The following is a 20855-nucleotide window of genomic DNA, read 5'->3' on the forward strand; positions in this document are numbered from 1 at the left end:
GCTGGCAAATGATGAAGTATAGTTGGTTTGTGTTGACCAATGTCCAGAGCTTCCCCATTTGCCACCTTGGCCCTCAGACCTTGACTACCCAAGTAAAATGCTGGCTTCCCAAGAGAATCTCCAGGGCCTTAGTAGGTGTCTAGTTCCTAGCCTAGTCCACACCAACCCTGAACAAGGCTTTGTTCTTGGGTTTAAGGCCAGCTAATCACTCAGAAGCCAGCCTAGAGGGGATCAGCAGCAAGCCAGGGTGAAAGGACATGGGGAAATGCTCAAGCCCCTGGACCCTGTTGGCTTCAGTAACCTGGGGTCTGTCTCCCCATTCCCCACCCTTCACCTGGGGAGGGGCCGGCGGGTTGTAAATGGTACTCTGACAAGGAAGACAAGAAGTTCCTTTGCTCCTTTTTTTAATTTTTAAATTTTCTTACAAAAATTTAGATGTTTACCAATACAATCTTCTTTTGGTTTCATTTTAAATGCTTTTTTATCAGCGTTTTTCTTCTGTTTTTAAGTCATAAACAGCAGGCACTGAACAGCAGTCTCCTGCCACCACTGGAGGTCAATCCTGGAGGTTACTGAGGTTCTGGACAGACGCAATGCTGCAGGCATGGTGGCCCCAGCCAGAAGTGGCTCAGTGCAGGGTCCCTCTGCTTTGGAGTCCCACACATCCACAGGACTCCAAGGGTAGAAGGGGGTAAGTGGAGCCAGACCCTCACCTCACTGCCTCCGAAGCCTACCTGCCCAGGCCTACCCTTATAGAGCAGCCCCAAGTTGCTGGGGGTCAGCCTGCCATGCAGAGTGAAGTTTTGGTCAGGGGATCCCCTCTGGAGTTCAACTTCTTTCCCTAAGACCCCTCCCTGCCTCGCTGTTCCTCCCCCAGGCCATATTGCTCCTCTGGGACACCTTGCACATGGGGCACACACTCCTATTCTGCCAAAGCATAGTCAGGCTCCCTCCCATATTGCCTCCCTGGATCCCACCTCAGTGTTCTCACATTCACACTCACACTCAAACACAGCACCATGTCAGTAAACAGCTAACTCAGGTCTAGGAGTTAGGTCAAGAGAGCAGAGGGAGAGACAGACAGGAGGGGGTGCAGAAAAATCAGGCCCTGCTCAGGGCGGGAGACTCCACCAACCCCTGCCACCAGAGGGCTCCAAGCTTCACGACAGGGTCTGCCCAGGATGGCCCTTCTCCTGGCGATCCAATCTCTTAACAAATGGCTGAGCCTGGGCCCTGCAGATGGAGGGGAAGGTGGACGCTGCAGTGAAACACACAGGTAGCAAAGCCAGCAGAATGGGGCAGGGCAACATACAGACAGGGCAACTGCCTCCACAGGCCACACTGAAGGAGATGTGGACAAAGAGTTCCAACTGCTACAGGTCGGGTAGGGTGGAAGACACCCCCAAATAACTTGACACCAAGGCAAATCCTGAATCACTGGTCTTTATGAAGCCCTGTGCTAGAGGTGTTTGAAAGTCCAGGTGCTCATCCCTGATCTCACAGTGCCTAGCATGGGGCTGGGAGCCCTGAGAAGACCCTCCTGCTCAGACTTCTGTCTGACTTCGCTTAAGACGAGTGCTTGGGCCTGCTGTGCTTGCTGCAGAGCACACGAGGAGAGCAGAACATGCAGCCAGCAGAGATTAACAAGAAGCCCTTGCCCAGGGAAAATGGACAAACAACCAGACAAGAGAATCACCAGACAAGAAAACGTACCAGGCATGCAAGCTAGACCCAGGAGTCAACAGGCTGAGGCTTAGAGTCCCCCACGGCGTCCACCAGCCTGACCGCAGGCCTGCTGGGCCCGGGAGGAGGGGCCTTCCTGCTGGGGTCGGGCTGCAGCACATGGGTAGGTGGATGAGTGGGTGAGCAGCAGGACGTTAAGAGGCAGAACAAAGCAAGTTAGCTGCAGCTAAAGGGCAGGGCTGGGCTGGTCAATGGGATCAGGGCAGTGCTGTAAGGATGAACCCGCCAAGGCAACACAAGGGAGCTGAGCTGGTGTGGCTCACACAGGCTTGGGAGGCACACGGATGTACACAGAGGCCCGTGCATGAAGCCAGGGAATTGGCACAGAGCAGGTAGCAGGTGCTGTCCTCACCAATGGACTATGGCAGGCACCTTGCCCACACACATGCATAAAGAAGTATGAATACCTGCTTGCTCAGGCTTTCTGGTCCTCTGCAGTGTATAGCAGGGGCACTCTGTTCCCTGTGCCATTCTCCCCAATAAGCATGAAGTGCAAACCCATCAGCACTCACAGGCTGAATGATATAAGGGGCTGCCTCCTGGGAAGGGCTAGCTGCCACACCAATGCGTGCCACCCCAGTGGTGCCCAAGATTAAACTCAGTATTTCCTGTCTACTGTTTGGGTAAGCTCTAGACCCAAAGCCTCCTGGGTAACTTGCTGATGGCCACTTACTTTTAATGGTTCCTTCTCAGAGGCCTCCCCTGCAGAGTGGCTGCCCAAAGCCCTCCGCTCCCTCCGGTCCACTGTAGAGTATCCATCTGTGGAGTGGGGCAGAGCAGGGGATAGAAAAAAAGCTCTGAGAGGTGGCACTGTAGGAACAGGTGATCTCAGCCCAGAGTGAGTGGACCCCTAGAACAGGTGACTATTGAAGTCTACACATACTCTGTCTTGGAGCCAGCTCTCACCACCCTGTCTTACTCTATAAACTAAATCTTTTCTATTATCAGTACCTCCTTGGAAAGCTTTCCCATCACAAACCTACCCCACACAACCATCAGGCCCACCCCTCCTGAGCAGGAACCAAGCCTGTACACTTGCGCTCACCTGGACCAAGTGTATCCATGGGGATCACATCTCGGCTGCCTGGCTTCTCACCATCTGCAAGGCAGGAGCAGGTGATTGCAAGCAATGAGTAGGTTGTAGTGGGACCAGGGCAGACAGGCAACTGATGGCCTCAGTAACACTAGGTGCCCTTTGGCACTAGCTTCTTTGCATTCCTCTGTCCAGCCTGTTTTCTGACAGCTACCCTCCAGCTTGGCACCCATGCAGACACCGTAGAAATGCAGTACCCAGAAGGCTGAGAGCAGGGAGATGGCCCCTCAACCATGCGGTCATCTTAGTGGGAGCAGGCCTGTCTCTTTTCTCCCCCTTACCCACTTTGTTACCATCAGTGCAGGTAGGTACTCTTGAGCTCAGGAATGGACAGAATGCTGCCTCTACTCACCAAGACTCTTGTCTACCAGTGGCAGTGTGCTGTCATCGAAGCCCCCGGGACTCTGTGCTCCCTTGGGACCCTTGGAGGTGGTAGCAGCTGACTGAAACACAAAATACAGAAATGAGGTGAGGTCAAAGGCTTCCTTGGCGACCTGATCTAGCAAAGTGAGAGCAGGAAACCAGGAAGAGTTGCACACCTGGAAGCGTGCCTTGGTCCAGCCATCCTTCTGCAGGGCACTGCGTAGCTCCTTGTAACTCCACACCGTCTGCAGCACGTGTGAGGCTGCCTTTGCTTCTCGCACTGACTGGCTGTGGCAGGCGAGGAGTAGGGTCAGCAACCTGCTCCATCTCATTCTCCCCTGCCCCATCCCCAACACCCCGCTCCCACCCACCTGGCTGCCACCAGTGCCACAAGCGCTGGCACACCATGGGCCTGTAGAAGCGAGCGTGCATTGTCCAGGCTATCAGACACAATCTCATGGATGGTGTTGAGCACAGCCACTACCGTGTCCTCCTCCAGGTGGGCGCCAGGACGTGTAGGGGCCTGTGCATTGCGCACGTTCCGTACCAGCTCAGTCATGGCATAGCTTCCTGAGAGGCAGGGTCAGATGTCAGGACACACCTGTGCCCCATCCATGCCAGGAAGGCACAGGGGTCAGGTGATAGGTGCCACCGTGACAGCCCCTCAGAAAGCAAGCTGAACCTTGAGAACAGGACCAGAGAGATGCAAGCTCCTGTGGCTGGGACCAGCCCAAGCCACATGGGCAGGGCCTGGACCCCTGAACTACTTCAGAGTGAGCATCACACCCTAGTTTGGCCCTTCTAGCCTTCTCACCTATGAGGTCTTTGTTGCGCCGGTCCAGCGAGAGGTTTCGCAATGCAATGGCAACAGCACGCACCACCTTGTCTGTCTCGGACTGCAGCAGTTCCACCAGCACTGGCAGCCCGCGCTCCTTGCGTACTGTGGCACGGATGTATGTGGCCCACTGTGATGGTGGGGGCATGGTGGTGGGCTGCTCTGCAGGAGTCAAGCAGCACAAAACCCTACCCCCCAGCAGCTTCAGCACACCTCTACTGGCTATAAGTGTACCACACTGCACCCCCAAGACCTTGTAATGGAATCCCGCTCTCTTCCCACAGCCTGAGCAGCGGCTACAGGCAGCACAATAGGGTGCTACTTTCTGTTCAGCTCTTGCCACCCCCCCAAAGATCTGGCCCTCACCATCCAGTTCCCAGCACTGAGGTTTTGCAAAGCACCAGCGGCAGCTTCCAGAGTATTGAAGTTCCGGCTCTCCGTAAGGAGGGATAGGTAGAGACGTACCACTTCGGGCTGATACAGCAGCTCAAAGCCTGGACACAGGGCAAACACACCCATGATCATCTAGATTCCCTTCCTGCTTCAATTCCTCACCCCCATCCACAGTACTCCCAGAGGTGGGGCCAAGGTGGGTGTGGAGCAGTGAAGGTGTATTTATTACCAATAGCCCTCTCTTATAGCCACCCAAAAGGGAAAGCATTCCCAGTTCACAGAGTAGTAAACTGAGGCTCAGCAATAGGTTTCTCAACCCTGCTGCCAAAGAAATAGGACTAGCAGCCTTAGCATTCAGGAAGCCTGGGATGTAGAAAGCAGCAGCAACCGGACTGCTCCCCTATACCTGGATCCCGCTCCAGTACACAGAAACTGCAGCCATGGGTCCACCCCTAGCAACAGGTCCTTCCCTGGTAACATAGAACCGCTATGCCTGTGAGACTGAAGTCAGAGTCCCATCCCTAGCAACAAGACCTGCCCTTCCAGAAACCAGTTAAGATTCTTAGTCTTAGAGGCCAGCCTGGCTAAATGGCTGACTCGAGATGGTGCCCTGCATGGGTTCCACACATGGGCCCAGGATGCCTTCCATGCCAGTCTGATCCTACTCTGGGGCTTCTTCTTGGCTCCCCTTCCTGTCCTCCCACCCATTTCACCCCCTTTCCCTACTTCTCACATCCCATACTCCCTCTGCTCTAACCTGCTGGGCATCCTGCCCCACAAATTCTCCAAGCACCATTCCCTTCTTATCACATTTGTACAGGTTTGCCTGAAAGTACCCCACAGACCCCTACTTGGGTACACCTGAGCTATTCTGACTGGCAGAACTCGCTGGGCTCCTCCATGATAGTTTTCTCTCTCAGGCTGGTTCTCAGTACTCAGCACAATGGCCAGTGCATTGTCCAGCAAACAACGGGACAAGGAAATGAGTCACTTGCCCCTGCCTCTGCCTAAAATTCTCCACGACTTCCCAGCTCTCAGCCGCCTTAGAGTGACACTGAGTACCTGCTTTCATGGGGTCCTTTCCTCCTACTGGCCCACTTCTCACCTACTGAGTAACTGCGCAAGAGTCTAGTCACTCGTCCCACCTACCCTGCCTGAAAAGACCTGTGGGCCTTGCTGACCTGTGGGAACTCTCAGGAGGTACCCAAGACTGGATCATCCATCAGAGAACCCCACCTGTATGGGCCTGATCCTGATGGCAAAAACCCTCACCATCTGGCTGGTCCTGGACCCAAGCACACCTGCTGGTGCTGGCTCTCCCCTGCCCACTCACCTTTGGCAGCCTCAGTTCGCTTGGGCAAGTCCAGCGTGTCAAAGTTCCGGTCCATCTCATTATCCTTCTTGCCTGGAATGGAAGGGTGGTGGGAGGTGAGGTGGATTCCACAGGAAGCAAGAATATACGGAAGGAAAGGGGTTAGACACAGCCCTCTCCTGCCCAGAGCCCAAATAGCATCTTTGTGACAGCCTTGGGCACCAGAAGGCCCTAGGAATAAAGCATCATTCTCAGAGTTCAGACAGGCAAACTGCCAGGATAGGGTAGTGGTGCAGTGGGACCTGGGGGCATCTTGGCCCTGTCCTGAGTAACTGGGGCACATCTTTCATCAGGTGCTGGGAGCTATAACACACACCCTGCATCTCCTAAGTGTCTGTCAGGTCTATAAAGTGAGAAAAACCAGAAACATAAGCTGAGTGGTAGGTAGAAGCAGACTCGAGTTGACAGGGACAGGACTTACTGAGGTCTCACAGCAAGGCAAGGCTGGGACTAAGAGTCTAATACAAAGGGAAACTTGCCTCTGAGGCAGAAAAAACCCCATATCCAGGCCAAGTCACTAAAGTAGTTCCACAAAACACTTGCATTCCTCCACAACAGTAAGCAGTCTCCAGCCACCACCCACATCTCAGCTGAGGGTAACTCTGTAAGACTGGCAAGGGGGGGGGGTAAGATGACCTCGGCCCCTGCCCTGCCCATCCTCATTGGACCTTTATGTATCCTCGTATCTAAGGATATACCACCCCTTCCACCAGAGTAACCCCTTTCACCTGCTGCTGTTCTGGGTATGAACATACCCTAGGTCCTGCCCACTATGTGCTGCTGCTATATAGGAAGACTAGGAAGCTAAGTCTGGGTACAGGAGGCAGCTCTGCAGCCACCCCAGCAGCCCAGGGCGCACATTCTTGTATTTGTCAGGTCCCCAGTTGTCATGGAGATGGCCTTCTAATGGGGCTGGGGGTGGGGCAGTGCCTTGAGGCTGGAAGGCATCCCAGGAGCCCACTACACCAGCTGTGCTGCAGTTGTCATGGAAATAACTGCCTAAGTAATTAGGGACAGACATCTCCCTGGTACCCACTGCACCTGCTAGTCCTGGACAGCAGGACAAACAGGGACTCACCTTGATGGAACCACTCCTCTGGACAGCCGAAGGAAGCACAAGAGAGAGGAGATGAACCTGAGCAGGTGCACCCTCCCCATGCTCTTATGTTCCCACTGCATGCCCTGGGTCAAGCAGGTGGGATGTGGAAATGACCTTAAACATTCTAGGGCTGAGTTACCACCCACAGGACAGGGAAGGAGAGGATGGGCTCAGAAGAACAGGTGAAGGAGGTGGTCAGGTTCCACCAGTGCTGGGGGGACGGAAGTTGCTCAATCCTGCACCCTGCAGATACCAAAGGGATGGTGTGCAGCAAGGGCCTCACCCAGGTACAAATGGGACTTATCAGGGCCTGCAAGCTCTGGGTCACCTGTGGCACTTTCCACACTCACAGGCCCACAGAGCACTTCCCCAAAATTCAGGGACAGAGTCTAGCAGGGTCACGTGGACACCCTGTGGGGGCCACCATTATAGAGGGGAAAGCTGAGCTTGGGTCTAAACACTAACCCACTGACAGTGTGACCCAGTGTGACCTGGCAACACACCATTCTTAGCTCAGTTTCCTGACTTGCCCCTTGGGAGATGACCAGATGTCCTCTGTGTTCATCCGCCATAGACATAGGGAGACTTTTGCATGGGGTGGGTGTCTTGAGGAGTATCCCCAGTATAACCCACCCACCTTTGGCCTTCTTGCCACCAAAGCAGCTGGCGTCATCCCTCCTCCGGCGCTGGGAGCCTGCTGCACTGCCTGGGGGCCCAGGCTCGGCCTCCTGGTACCTGTCAGCATCAGGCACCTCCTTGTGCACATGGTAGGACAGGTTCCGCATGATGCACACGCAGTTCTCCACTGACTGTGGGGAGAGGTGACCTGGTGGAGCAGGGTCATGGGGCATGGGGGCTACTGACCATCCCAGGACCCTATGCATGAAGCCAGACCTCAGGAAAGACTGGCCACTGCCAGAGGGCACCAAGCATACCAAGAGAGGAAGGTCTGAGCTGGGGATCCACATAGGACGTAACTGCCAGGGAGGGACCCCACCCCTCATGTAGCTCTATTGGGTAGCCAATACACTGTGGGATATGCCCACATCCACATTCCCATTACCCGGAACCACCCCAGATGGTTCTGGACTTGGTTTCTATTCCTGTACTGTCCCTCAGTGAGAAGCTGTGAGTCAGTGCCCACCTTATTATCTGTGTCCTTCCTGCCCACGGCCGACTGCAGAGCATGCAGGAGAGCATCCACCAGACCCTCACACTCGCGGAGTCGCCGCCGGGCCTCAGCACCATCGGAACTCACATTCCTGGTGGCCAAGAGCAGGCCTAGTGACCCCTGGTCCCCATGCTAAGTTCCCCAGCACCACATGTTTGGCCTTGGGCTTGTTTTCTCCTGCACAGTGGGCCCTGCTGCTGTCACAGTGAGGCTACTGGGACAGAATACCACAGCCTAGACACAGTGAAGGTGGAGCAGGTGGAGCCTAGACCATCCCTAAACCCCCGACAAACTGGAAAGGAACAGAGGTGGACCCAAGAGGCCTGAGTCTATGCATAGGCAATTCTGCCCACCTTCACCTCAGTGGCAGTTCTGGGCCCCAACTTGCCCTGAGGTCAGGATCCTACAGCGTCACAGAAAAATGAACTGATAGGCAGGACCATAGGGTTGCAGGACTCTGACTATGAGACCTCTACAGGACCACCAAGGATTAGAGGGGGCAAGCAGAGGCTACAAAGTATACAGATAGAGGGTGGAGGGTCTCAGAGGCAGACTGGAGATGAGAGGTTTGCTTCCTTCTCTGGCTGTCATGGTGCCAGGAGAGTAGAAAGGGCTGGATTGGTCAAGCACTGCAGCAAAGGTGGGAGCCCTTGGGAGGGTTCCCTTGGGGTGAGGAAAGTCCCATCAAGCCCATTTCCCACAGGACTTGTGATGTGGCTCTGAAGCTCCTAAGATTCAGGTAGCTCACTGTGTTATGTGACATCTTGAACCCTGGGGACATGGCATCCCCAAGGATGAGGCCAAGTATGCACACTGGCTTTGGTATTCCCTCCTGCATCCTTGAGCAGTAGAGCACCCAGACAAACTGGGGGTAACGAGCCTAAGAGTGGCTGCTGTCCACACCTCAAGCAGCCTGATGTGTTCTTGAAAACAGTCGTCCACTCAGCATCCCGAGGTTTGAAGTCCTCATTAGGTTCCCGCTCCCAGCCCGAGTGGGGCACGATGACCTCGTGTGTCAGTGTCTGCAGGCCATGGTCAATAATGACCATCTTCAGGGGTTCATATGACGACAGGTTCCACAGTGTGCCTGTGAGGTATCACCAAGCACCACACTGATCATTGTCCTGTTCACTTCCCACCTCGTGCCCCAGCCCACACAGAAAGTTAGTACAGCTCTGTTACCACTGCTTATTTGTGGTGCGGGGGAGTGAACCTAGGGCCTAGGCACCTGCTAGGCAAGTGCTCTACCACCGAACTATGGCCCTGGCCCACATAGGCAGCTAGCAAAGTAACAAAAGCTGGGCAGGAAGGGGTGAGGTATACAGGAGAACATAGCACCTACTCTTCTTCCTACCCATTCTCTGTTTCTTTAGTGGATAGGACTAATACCCCAGCGACCCCTGCGTGTCCTTCAGGTTCTACAAAGCGTAAGTCCTAACTGCTGCACTGTCATGAGGTGGGAACCAAGGAGGGGAGAATTATAGGGACAAGTGGGGAGGGGACCTGTCTGATGGGCCCAGTGCCACTCCCCATGGAAGAAAGACCTGTCGTAGCATTTGGGCCTAATGCCTGCACCCAGGACAAGGTGTTCCAGCAGCAGGGACTTCTGACCAGCTGAGTGCTACCCACCCTTGTGGCCTCACTGCTCTCAGGCTGAGCCTTGCTGTCCTTCCTCTTTTCCTAGGGAAGAGTAAGCACAGCCAGTCTCACTCACCAGTGACTAGCTCACGGACCTCGTTGTCACGGGCAGCCCGCAGCAAGCGCACCAGGGCAGGCACACCACCACAGTCTCGGATGGCAGCCTTGTTGTCAGTGTCACGGCCATAGGAGAGGTTGCGCAAGGCCCCACAGGCCCTACGCCGCACCTCAGCCCGAGGGTGGTCCAGCAGTGCTACCAGGAGCGGCAGCCCACGCAGCTGCCGCACACGCCGTTTCACACCCTCATTCTCGAAACACAGATGCTGTAGGTAAGCAGCTGCATTGGCCTTCACAGGGTCCACAGGATGCCGCAGCATGGCCAGCACCTCTGGCAGCTCAGGGTCCCTCCAGCGTGGTTCCTTGCGGGTGCTATCCACTGAAGGCGAACGCCGAACCACCCGGTCCAGGCTGCCCAGGCTGCCCCGTTCGGGCTGGGCCAGGGGTGCTGTTGTTGCTGGAAATGGGGGTCTCTCATCAGTCAGCTCACCAGCATCATCTGCTGTGTCTTCGTAGGTCCTGTGCAGGCAAGCAGGGTATGTGAACACTTTCACAGCAGCCACCAGCCCTGCCCTGCGAGCTACACATTACACTTCCCAGAATATTATGAATCCCAGAGCAGGACTGAGAGGAAAACATCTATGTCTCAGCCCAGAACATAGCCTGGGCACTGAGAGTCACAGTCTCAGTCCAGCAAGAAATGACTCAGACCCGGGTCCTAGACAATAGTCATCAAGACTTACATCCTTCCCAGAATGGGGAACTCACTAACTCCTGTCACGAGGAGCTAAATGTCTTTCCATGTAACATCCATCCATGATGGGACAGGGTAGAGGTTCCAACTCTCTTCCATAAAGTTATCTGGCTGGTAACCGATGTGAGGTGAGTTGTGACCATCCCTGTATATGACTATTCCAGTAGGATCATGTGATGGACAGCTAAACCACCAGTCCTACAGAGTACAAGATGTCCTTGGCTCTTATGGATTAAAATCACTAAACCCCTTCCCCAGCAAAGGAATGAGACTAGAAGGGTTAGGTAATTTGCCCAAAGCCACACAGAAATCTAGACCCAATTTGTGGTACTGTCCTTATGTTGCACAAAGGATTCTGATTCTTCAGAGTCTTTGACAAAGGGACTAGATTTCTAGGTTATGGATACTATTGCACATAGGAGAGAATGAGCACCAGACAGAGGCTGGGGCCTGAAGCTCAGAGAACACCCCAAGTCTCCTATGCTCAGATCTTGATAGCTATCTGGCTGGAGCAAAGCAAGTATCAGGCACTGTCACCAATGTCTCTTCCATTCAGCTTGACTGCTACCATCTGAGGGCCTGTCTTTACCACTGTCCTGAAGAAAAGCTGAGGTTAATTCAAACTGAAGTATGCATGACCAATTCAGTCCCAGCAGCTTGGTACTCTGGGCTAGGGAATGGAAGACAGACTTCCCAGAAGTGGAACAGAGTGCTCACCTGGCACGGAGACCCCGCCCACAGTCAGGTCTCCTCCGTGTAGCTGTGGCATAATCGGGCTCCAGCTCAGGGCCACCCTCGTCATCAGCAGCCAGGCTGCGTGTGTCATCCTCCAAGCCATAGGGCTCTGCCTGGAAACGCTCAGGCAGAGAGCGGCCACCCTGTGGCCCAGGCTCAGGACCCACAGGGAAGGCTTCCCGGCGACCAGGCAATGTAAAACACCCATCACCAGGTCCAGAGCCAAGGGGGCCAGTGCGTGGGGGTCGCACTCCAAGCCCTCGGGATAGGCTGCCATAGTTAGGGCCATCACGAGGCTCAGGGCCATTGGGAAAGCCACCCCCACTGTTGAGGTAGGCTCGGGAAAGTGTGGCTACTGGGCCACCACCACGTAGCAGGAAATGCCGGTCCAGGGGGCTATCAGAAAAAGGGCTAAATGGGGGGCCACCATCCAACAGAGAGAGTCCATCTGGGCCCAAAGGCACCTGGCGTACTGTCCTCGTGGTCACTGTCTTGACTGTCTTGGTGACCTGGTGGATAGGCAGATGGTAGGTAGGCTAGGCAGCCCAAGAGGTCTGGACAGAACCAGGGTGACCTCCATTTCTACCCAAACAAAAGGCAGCCCCAGAGGCTGGTCCACATACCCGTTCTGCAGAGGGACAGCTGTGGCTGCCTCCCTGCATGCCTGCCACCTGGGCCTGTCCATACCTTAGTCTCTGTGCGCCGGGTTGTGCCATCTTCAGATGTGACAATGGACACATGGGAAGTGGGTGTGCCAGGGTCCTCTTCCACAGTCACTGTCTCCTCGAGCACCTCAGGTGCCTCTGGCATCGTGGCTAGTGATGCCTGGCTGCCTGGGCTCTGCTCCTAGAAGTAGAGAGGAAGGTGTTGGGGCAGGACCTGCAGCTGTTATGTCCCTGAAATCCAAGTACCTGTACATGGCAGGCTCTGCATTAGTTCATACCATCTAGGATGGGGGGGGGCCACCATCCAGCAGAATGAGTCCATCTGGACCCAAAGGCACCTGGCGTACTGTCCTCGTGGTCACTGTCTTGACTGTCTTGGTGACCTTCCCACCCCTGTCCCAGGGCCTCCTTGGGCTGGGTTTGGCAGATAAACATAGGATGGCCTCCTCTGAACTCACTGTTTCAGATTCCTCTAAGCCCAAGGAGGAACCAACAGGCACCCACAGGATGTCCTCCCAATGTCTACTTCCTACTAGGGCCTCCTCCCTGCTCTATCCCAGAAACCTGCAATGCACAAATGATCAAAAAGCAGTTTCAGTACTGCTCACTGACTTTTGTGGCCACACTCATGCTCCTGCCATTAAGGTCAGTCAGGCCCCCATGCAGGACAGAAATATCCAGCTCCCAAGATGCACTGTGTACCCAGAGCACCAAAATATCTTTGTTCCTTCCGGCCTGTACAATCTTGGGGCATGGCGTAGGCATGGTCTGTCCCTACTTCAGACCAGAGGCCAGCACTCCCTGATGGAGATCCTGAATGTCATATCAAGGACTAGAGATAATACATTCAGGCTATAGTCACACTGCCATCCTCCTGCAAAGGGTAGGGGTGATAGAGGAACTATATGCAGGACAGTTCTTGAATGAGGCCCTCATAAGGTCCACATGCCCACTGGCTAGACTTCCCAGTGAAGAAATGGAGGCTTAAAGAAGACAAGCCAGTCCCTGCTATACTGAGTAGCAAGGGGAGACCCAAGAGCCACAGTCTGTCCCTGGGCCTCTGCCTATTCAGGTCCCCTAACCCCAGGGCCCCACCACGTCAATAGTATAGGATTAGCATCTGCCAGGACTGGCAGGGGCTGAAACCCAAGCTGTGGTGGGTGGATGTGGGGAGGGAGCACATTCCTGGGCAGCTAAGACCAGGTCAGCAGGAAGGCATACCCAATCTGTTGCCCAGGTCCTGAGCCCTTTCAGGATGGGTCTCCTGTCTGGGCCCTGAAGGTTGGCAGTTCACACTTCAACTTGAATCCAGAGTCCTTTTCTAGACTTGGAAGGTGTGCCACACAAGGTCCCTGGGACTACCCTCACAGTCTGCTTTTAGAGATTTTTACATCAGGATGCTCCCTCAGGCAAATTTTGTCCTGGAGGAATGCCTGACCCTCAGAGAATCACTGTAGGGGTTTGGGTGGAGGCTGAACCAACATGTTAGGACAGGTACATCCCTCAGGCTCTGGCGACAGAGAAAGTAGAGACAAAAAAATGTGTCTTCCTCCCTCCAAGCAAGGCCTTAGAGAACAAGAAATGACTTTATGGATAGAGAAACTGAAGCTGGCAGAGGGGAACTTCACAACTGCCAGGTGGGAGATTTTAGGTACTTGTGTGACCAAGGAGCCTTTGCATCTCACCTCATGCCTTAGGGACAGGGCCTTGACAACCACCATCCTGGTCCTAGAATGGGAAGGAATGCACTTCTGGGACTTAGCCAGGAAGAGGAGACCCTGTTTCCTGAGAAAGAGAAATATACTGAGGCCCAGAGTGGGGACAACTGGCAGGCTGCCAGGCAGGGTGACTTGGGCTCTTCTCCAAGGGTACTAAGAAGTCAAGACAGCTCCAGAATAGGAGTAAACAAGGGGTAAGTGACCTGCTGGGACTTGGGTTGCTTCATCTGTATTTGGCAACTGCACATCAGGCCTCAGCCCTCTCTGATGAGTCCTGGGGTCTAATCAGGACTCCAACATGGTGGATCAGGCACTGAAAGATTGCATTCCTGGCCGTGGAGTAGGGAGAAGCGTAAGACTGAAGCGATGGGTTGCCTAGGACACTCTGCCAGTGGGCCAGGGGCCCTTCGTAGATTTGCATATCTTTGCATACATTAAATACTCAGCAAAGAGCCCTCTTCTCTATGGTGAGGCAGTAGGACAAATGGAAAGAGGAAAGACATTATGATACCTCACTGCCAGTCTGCAGCCCAGCTTCTTCCTCTCACCCTGGCTGTAGTAAGGGTCTGACACAGGAACAGAGTTGGGGCGGTCCAGGAGAACCAGGGATCCCCAGTCAAATTTTAGAAACCCTGAAACATCATCTACTAACACTCAAGCCCAAAGCTGGGCAGCGGGATCCCAAAGCCCTAAGAGTCCCTGCTGGCAAATGACCTCAGGGAGCTAAAAATGGGCAATGACTTCACCCAGGGGGAGGGAGAGTCATCCGGTGCTCTCAAGAAAGCCCAGGCTTGTTACACATGCCATGGCACACATACAGGTACTAGGATCTAGACACATTCAAACACACATGTATCTGATCCCTTAGAAACACACCCATATTTACTAGTTTATGCACACCCAGCCTGGCACACAGGCCCACATAAAGGAATATGGGTCTCCTAACACCACGTCCAGTGTACAACACCTACTGCTCCAAGAAGCATGTATCTGAGTACCTGTTTCTTTTGTCTTCACCCACTGTGGAGACCCTTATCCATGCAAGTCTTTGACATGTACTCTCAATATGCAAGGATGGAGTACCAGTTAGCTCAATCATCCACACAAACATCCACTATTGGGCGTCCCAGAGCTAGTGGCAAATAGGTAAACTGAGGCCTATTCTAGACAATAATCAACTGGTGGCTCAGGCTCTGTAACAGCTTCCTAGGTGTGGGGGTTCATGAGATAGTAAGCTATTAACCACCACACAATCAGAAGTCAGCAGAAGGTACCAGCTGGGATGTCTTTTTCTAGGCTCCCCATCTCACATCCATCTGTCTAGGCCAGTTCATTCTCAAGGATCCTGGCTATGCAGCCCCACATCAGTACTGCTCAAGATCTGACTTTGGACTATTTCCTCTTTACCCTGTTAGGTCCTGGACACAGCACCCCAGCCCTCCCTTACCACACTGTGCTGGCTAACCATCTACCAACACTCCTCCCTATTCCTATCCTTATCCTTTTCCCTTTCAGGCACTATGCTCAGTCTCTACTCTTGAGCACACCCTGAGACCCTGGATCCTGCCAGACACCTGGAGCTCTTCCTCCTACAGACACTGAAAGGGCCCAGGTGGCCAGGTCCACTTATGCAACCAGATCTAAGGAACATGGGAAGCAGAAAAACAAGATCATGGAGCAAAGCACAAAGGACTGTGCACTTCACAGATTAGCATCCAGCTTGTGCAAGGGCCCCTGCATATGCAAGCCACACGTTAAAGCAAGGCTACATATTCGGAGCCCACACTTTCTGGGGCAGGCCCTCAGAAGCCTTAGAATGGCCACTACTGGATGGATAAAGGAATGGAGGAGTAACAGTTCTAACTTCCTCAACCCTAAGGTAGAGTGCAGGATGAGTCAGGTTAGCATCTCCTGCCAGGCAGCAAGACCTTGGCCACCACAAAACACCTTCCCTTCTGTGGTGCTCACAGCCTCTGCCCAGTCCTTAGGAACCTGGAGCTCACTCTCCAGGGTTCCTGCCAAGGGTTGTGCACCCTGAGGTGGTCCCTTGCAGAGTGGCTGGAAGGCCAAGGAGCATCTTGTGCCCAGAAGGTAGGAACAGCAGGCTTGGGAAGCAAGCTGTCACCTACTTCAGCTTCCCTAAACCTAATCACATTGTGATCATAAATCCTTCTCCATGAGTAGCTTCATCTTTGGGGCAGTCAGACTTACAGGCCATACTAGAGAGCAGCAAAACAGGGTCCTGGGGAACTAGGTAGGCAGGTGTGAGAATTCACGCCCACCACAAGGGGTCTTTTGAGTGCCTACCCTCCATTAAGCCTCAGATTTCCTGATTATTACTGAACCCCGCCTCCTCTGAGTAGAGTACAGACAGGGAGGCCAACAGCCCAGTTTTGCACAGAGACCCCTCCTGCCTCTACACGTGGGCAGGGCCAGCCTCCACCTCCTCCCTTCCCGTGCGCTGCCGCCGCGACAGATAGGGCCCATTAAAGATCCAGAAGCTCCTAGGAAGGTCCCAAGAATGGGAACCCGCAAAGGAGGTGAGGAGGAGGGGAGGCAATGAAGCTCTCTCAAGGAGCAGGAGGCCTAAATCAGTCTTCTCTCTCCAGATTCAGCCTGTCTGTACAGAGAGGCGGTTCGGAAAGGCACCCCACACCCGGGTTTCCCGCCACCTGTCCTGGGCGCTGGCCGAGGTATATCCACCACCCCACCCCCCAGCTCCTTTCTGGCTCTTTCCAAGTGCACGGGGGCCTCCTCGGCCCCAGCGCCTAGGCTCCAAAGACCCGCGGCCCCGCCCCGTCTTACATACCCCTGGTCGGCGTGCTCACTCCCGCCACCCCGCCGGGGTCCGGCTGCCAGACCCTGGAGAGCAGACAATAGCTGCCTTGGGTCGGCCTCTCCATGGAACAAAAGCGGGTCTTCGCGGGAAAGGCCGCGCCCCCCACCCCCGGCGTCCCCTGCCCCCAACCAAGTTCCCCCCAACCTGTCTGAGTTCGGCTGGCATCTGGCCGCGGGTCTGGGGGCGCAAGCCGGCGGGGTGCGTCGGCGTAGGGAAGGGGCTCCAATGCCTCAGTCGCCCGAGCTCGGCGGTCTTGCTCCCCACGGGGGCGAACACGGCAGCGGCCAGGCGAGCAGCCAATCGGGCGGGGCCGCGCCCAGGCGGACTGGGCGGGGCACGGTCCTGCCCCCAACGCCGGCGGGGGCGGGGTCCTGCCCCCCACCACCGCGCCGGCCGGGGCGGGGCTCAGCAGCCTAGCAGACTCCCGTCTCCAGGGTTCCGGGCAGAGGTCTGGCTCCTCCCCCAAGCAGTGACATCTTCCAGCCCAATGACTTTAATCCTTCCCAGGCGTCGGGTACCCTCAGTAAATAAGCACACATGCCGCTCTGCCTGTAGAGTTGGGGAAACTGAGTTCCTAAAAAGCAGAGAGCAGCTGGGGAAGCCACTTTCACTGGCACAAGCCACTCATCCTGTGACTCAGTTTCCCTTGGCTGATGAGACAGTAGTTATGGCACTGTCAGCACTGCAAGGTTTCTTAAGGCCTCTAGGCTCTGCCTGGCCTCCACTCCACATGAGCCTCCGCAGAGTTTAATGAGGACCTAGTGAATAGCTGTTGGAAGACTCAATTTCGTTTGTTTTCCCCTGACAAGACACAGAAGCCCGGTGTCAGACTGGGTCAACCCAGACAGGAGACAATTCTTGAGTGACCCTGGGTAAGATACTTAATCTTTCTGGTTTTGTACCTCAATAAAGTCCTGGGGACTAAGCCTGCTTTAGACCCTCTCTTCTATGCATTTGATCTCCTCAGAAGTGGCTGGCAGGCAGGAGGGTGGATCACAGATGCCAATAATGAAGGGCTTCTCCTACCAAGGTGTACCCCACCCAACCCCCAATCCCTCAGTGGCCACACCTGGAGAGTCTGACACTGCTGGCGGGGTATGGGTATAGTGGATTGGGGGAAGGACAGGTTGGAGATACCTTCCTGGGTCATTCCCCATAAAGGTATCCTAATGCCAGCCATAATGGCTCATGCAGGTAATCCCAGCACTAGGCAGCTGAAGCAGGAGGATCATTGTGAGTTTGAGGCCAGCCTGAGCTACGTATTGAGTTGAAGGCTATGAATTACTTAGTGAAACCCTGTCTCAAAAAAAAAGAATTCCATAAGGGTAAACCAATGGTTCAAGCATCATGAATAATGAAAACAGTTCTGAGATACACAGAGTTAGTCCTGGGAAGACAGTGGGTCCAGTAAGAAGGGCACTAGCCTGCCTCTCTCCCTGATTCCACTTGAAAAAAGTGACCCTGCCCTAAAGTCGCATTCTACTTCCATGGTATACCCTGCACAGAAGACACACAGCCTCAAGAACTCTGGGTGTCCATGTTACTAAGTTTTTGTTGGATAGTTGAACAGAACTGTTTGCAGTCTTGCTGTTTGAATTCCCACTTTATATGTTCCACTTTTGTATCTTGATCAACTATTTGTAAAAGGACAGTATGTAAACACTAGTGATTTCTTACTATTTTTTTCTCTGAACATATGTACTATTTCTACCCATTTTGTTTTGTTTAGTCTTTCTTTAAATAAAATTTAAAAAAAAAGAACTCTGGGTGTCCACTATATGCATTTCTGAGCCTCAGTTACACCACCTGCTCAAGAACTCCAGGTGCCCACTATATGTACTTCTGAGCCTCAGTTACATCAGCCCTGCATGGACCCACACAGGCCAGGGAGTAGGAGAATACACTACTCTTAGAGAATATGACCTTATAACTTTACCTTAAAGCTGGTTCTGTCTTCCCAATTTCACCAACTACTAGTGTCCCTACAACATACTCAACTAAGGTGGGGAGGCCCTACAGGCATCCTCCTCCACTAGCAGAGGGTCAGCTCTACTCCTGGTGCATGTTTGCGGAAGGAAGGAAAGGGAACAAGATCCTGGGCACGTGGCATGGCAACCATCATGGGCTTTAGGACTCCCCAGTCCTGACCCCCAGCTACCTACCTTGTCACTGCTCCCAAGCTCTCAGACCCTACCTCTGACCTGTGGCTCAGACATAGGTCACTGCTGAGATTAATCTCGGAATCATGTTTGGCCTTGACGCAGCTGAACCTGGGCAGCTGGTGCCTCTTCCAGCATCCCAACCTAGCTAGTCCAGCTATCACTCTGGGAACATATACTCTCTCTGATTCCAGCCTGAGAAAATCAAGGGCAAGGAGGTGTGGTGGCCCGATGCCATACAGGACTCAACCCCTAGAAGACAAGGGCAGCCCCAGAATGTGGGAACGTCTTCCTGCTAGGGCACTGACCCTCCAGTGTCCTCTGTCTTTCCACACTTCTCTGTGGGCTGGGTAGTACAGCTGGTTCCGGCCTGGGAGGGCTGAACTGCGGGCCTGGAACCCGAGGGCAGCCTTAGGGTCATTGTCTCCATGTAACTCAACTGGGCTGTTCTACTTCCCCTCTAGAGCTTAGGGTATAAGCCTCACCCTTTGGAATATTTAAGGTCTGGGATTTGCAGAGATGGTCTTTGCACCTACACCTACCTCCCTCAGTCCCAGGCTCCTGTGGCTCACTATGTTGCCTGCTTGAAACCACTAAGTACCAGATGCTGGGAAAAAAGGGGATCTGAGGACTTTCAGAGACATTAATTTGGTTGTAACTGGGCACTTGTGATTCTGTGTGAGGGACTTCAAGTGGATTTAGGAATAATACCTGCCCAGTGTTAGAAGAAAATAGCTTGGGGAACAGTCACTTGTTCCAGGTCCTGGGAAACAATCAAGGGCAACTTGTTTGTGAGCTCCATATGCCCTGGCTTGGCAAGGCTATTCCACTGGGACAGCTTCAGCAGAGATCAGCACTTTGCTCCCTTTGTCTCCAGCACAGGCCAGGCCAAACTACTGGCACATGTGTTGGGGGTATGGTTCCTCGGGGCCCAGCAGGACCAGAGAAGATGGGCATGTGGCAGGTGCTAGCGATATGTGGAAGTGGGGTGTGACTGTCTAGTTTAGGAGTTTAGGGAGCCAAGGATCCCAGTGGGCACCACTTACAGGATCACTTTATTAAGAGAAAAGAGAACAAAGCAGGCCAAGTCAAAGCTGGAAAAGGAGGGGGCTCCTCTTCCACTAATTGCTGGCAGAACTCAACTTAGAGCAGAACCTATTGCTTTGCTTACGACTTCCTTTGGGGCTGATCTACACACAATGAAGGAGAATACAGTGGCAGGGAGATCCCAGGATAGTGAAAATCCTCAATGTCTCCAAACTGTTTAAGGACCTGCCCAGAGTAGACACTCTCCAGCAGCCTGTGTCCTGATGGCTCACTCAGTAGGGGACGCTGGCCTAAGGGTCAGGCTCTATCCTACCTGTTATTCATACAGTGTCCAACATACCCAAGTGAAACTCTACCCACTAGATATCCCACTTTTCTTTCCTTCCCAGAAGCCTCAGCAGGTCTTACAACAAGCCATTGCAAGCTGGCTTGTGGTCTACCCAGGACCCCTTGATTGTTTCCCTAGTTGGATATTTTCACTCTCCCCAGTACACTGGGCTATTACCTGCAAAACTAGTTGTTGCCAGGCCATTGGCAGGGCCTGCCCACTGCCCATACCACTACTGCCCATGGCAGGCTGCTGGGCACGTTCTAGCTGCAAGGCAACGTGGCGCCGTTCCTGCTCCAGTGCCCGGGTCAGCCGCTCGAAGCGGGCTTCCTGCTCCTTCACTGAGGCCAGAATGCTGGCTGCCGAGTGCACGTTGCAGTCCTCCATGGCCAGGGCGCCGGCCAGCTGCAGGCAAAGAAGAGCATGCTTAAGAGGGAGCAGAGCAGCAGCTGGTGAGGACATCACAGGACCCATGCCCACTCACAGATCATACAACCCCCCAGAATAGAGCATCTAGCTCTCTGGAGGGAAGCTGCATTGATTAAATTCTAAATTAAAAGCCATTAATCTGAAGCTGGCCGGAAGCAGCCAGCTCTCTCTTCCTATGAGGCATAGGGCTCTGGCCCAGGGTCCTCCATTTCCTGTCAGGCCCAATACAATGTGGACTGTAGGTGTCTCAGCACCTACTGGGACTGATCTACTACAAAAAGGCCTCACTATTTTCTAAGTCCTCTGCTGCCTACAGCACATGTTGGATCATTTCAATCTCATGGGGCCTCCCAGCACCATCACAGAGGTGGCACTGAGATCTAGATAGGGCAAGGGACCAGCTGCAGCCACATAGGA

The 20855-nt window shown here is 53.9% G+C and overlaps 1 protein-coding gene across 7 annotated transcripts in view; it reads right to left on the minus strand.

Moving 5' to 3' along the window:
* Positions 1-387: 387 nt before the first annotated feature.
* Positions 388-20855, minus strand: part of Arvcf (ARVCF delta catenin family member) — a 52976-nt gene continuing 32508 nt past the window's right edge. The window contains exons 1-19 of one of the 7 annotated variants that reach the window (XM_023560726.2): positions 16620-16918; positions 13604-13703; positions 11941-12099; positions 11236-11762; positions 9784-10283; positions 8973-9156; positions 8043-8160; positions 7536-7707; positions 6878-6895; positions 5761-5832; positions 4401-4528; positions 4014-4164; positions 3571-3769; positions 3376-3487; positions 3189-3279; positions 2789-2842; positions 2417-2502; positions 1714-1833; positions 388-1233 (exon numbers count right to left, since the gene is read on the minus strand). In XM_023560726.2, the coding sequence (XP_023416494.1) occupies positions 1726-1833; positions 2417-2502; positions 2789-2842; positions 3189-3279; positions 3376-3487; positions 3571-3769; positions 4014-4164; positions 4401-4528; positions 5761-5832; positions 6878-6895; positions 7536-7707; positions 8043-8160; positions 8973-9156; positions 9784-10283; positions 11236-11762; positions 11941-12099; positions 13604-13639 (2715 nt within the window). In that variant the 5' untranslated portion in view covers positions 13640-13703; positions 16620-16918 and the 3' untranslated portion in view covers positions 388-1233; positions 1714-1725. Of the gene's footprint in view, positions 1234-1713; positions 1834-2416; positions 2503-2788; positions 2843-3188; positions 3280-3375; positions 3488-3570; positions 3770-4013; positions 4165-4400; positions 4529-5760; positions 5833-6877; positions 6896-7535; positions 7708-8042; positions 8161-8972; positions 9157-9783; positions 10284-11235; positions 11763-11940; positions 12100-13603; positions 13704-16619; positions 16919-20186; positions 20415-20855 lie in introns of those variants that run through there. The other 6 variants (XM_023560723.2, XM_023560727.2, XM_023560729.2 and 3 more) reach the window with 6 other exon arrangements.

Source organism: Cavia porcellus, unplaced genomic scaffold (genome assembly GCF_034190915.1).
Source record: "Cavia porcellus strain 051 isolate PalLab524CR breed Dunkin Hartley unplaced genomic scaffold, mCavPor4.1 scaffold_16, whole genome shotgun sequence".
Taxonomy (NCBI): domain Eukaryota; kingdom Metazoa; phylum Chordata; class Mammalia; order Rodentia; family Caviidae; genus Cavia; species Cavia porcellus.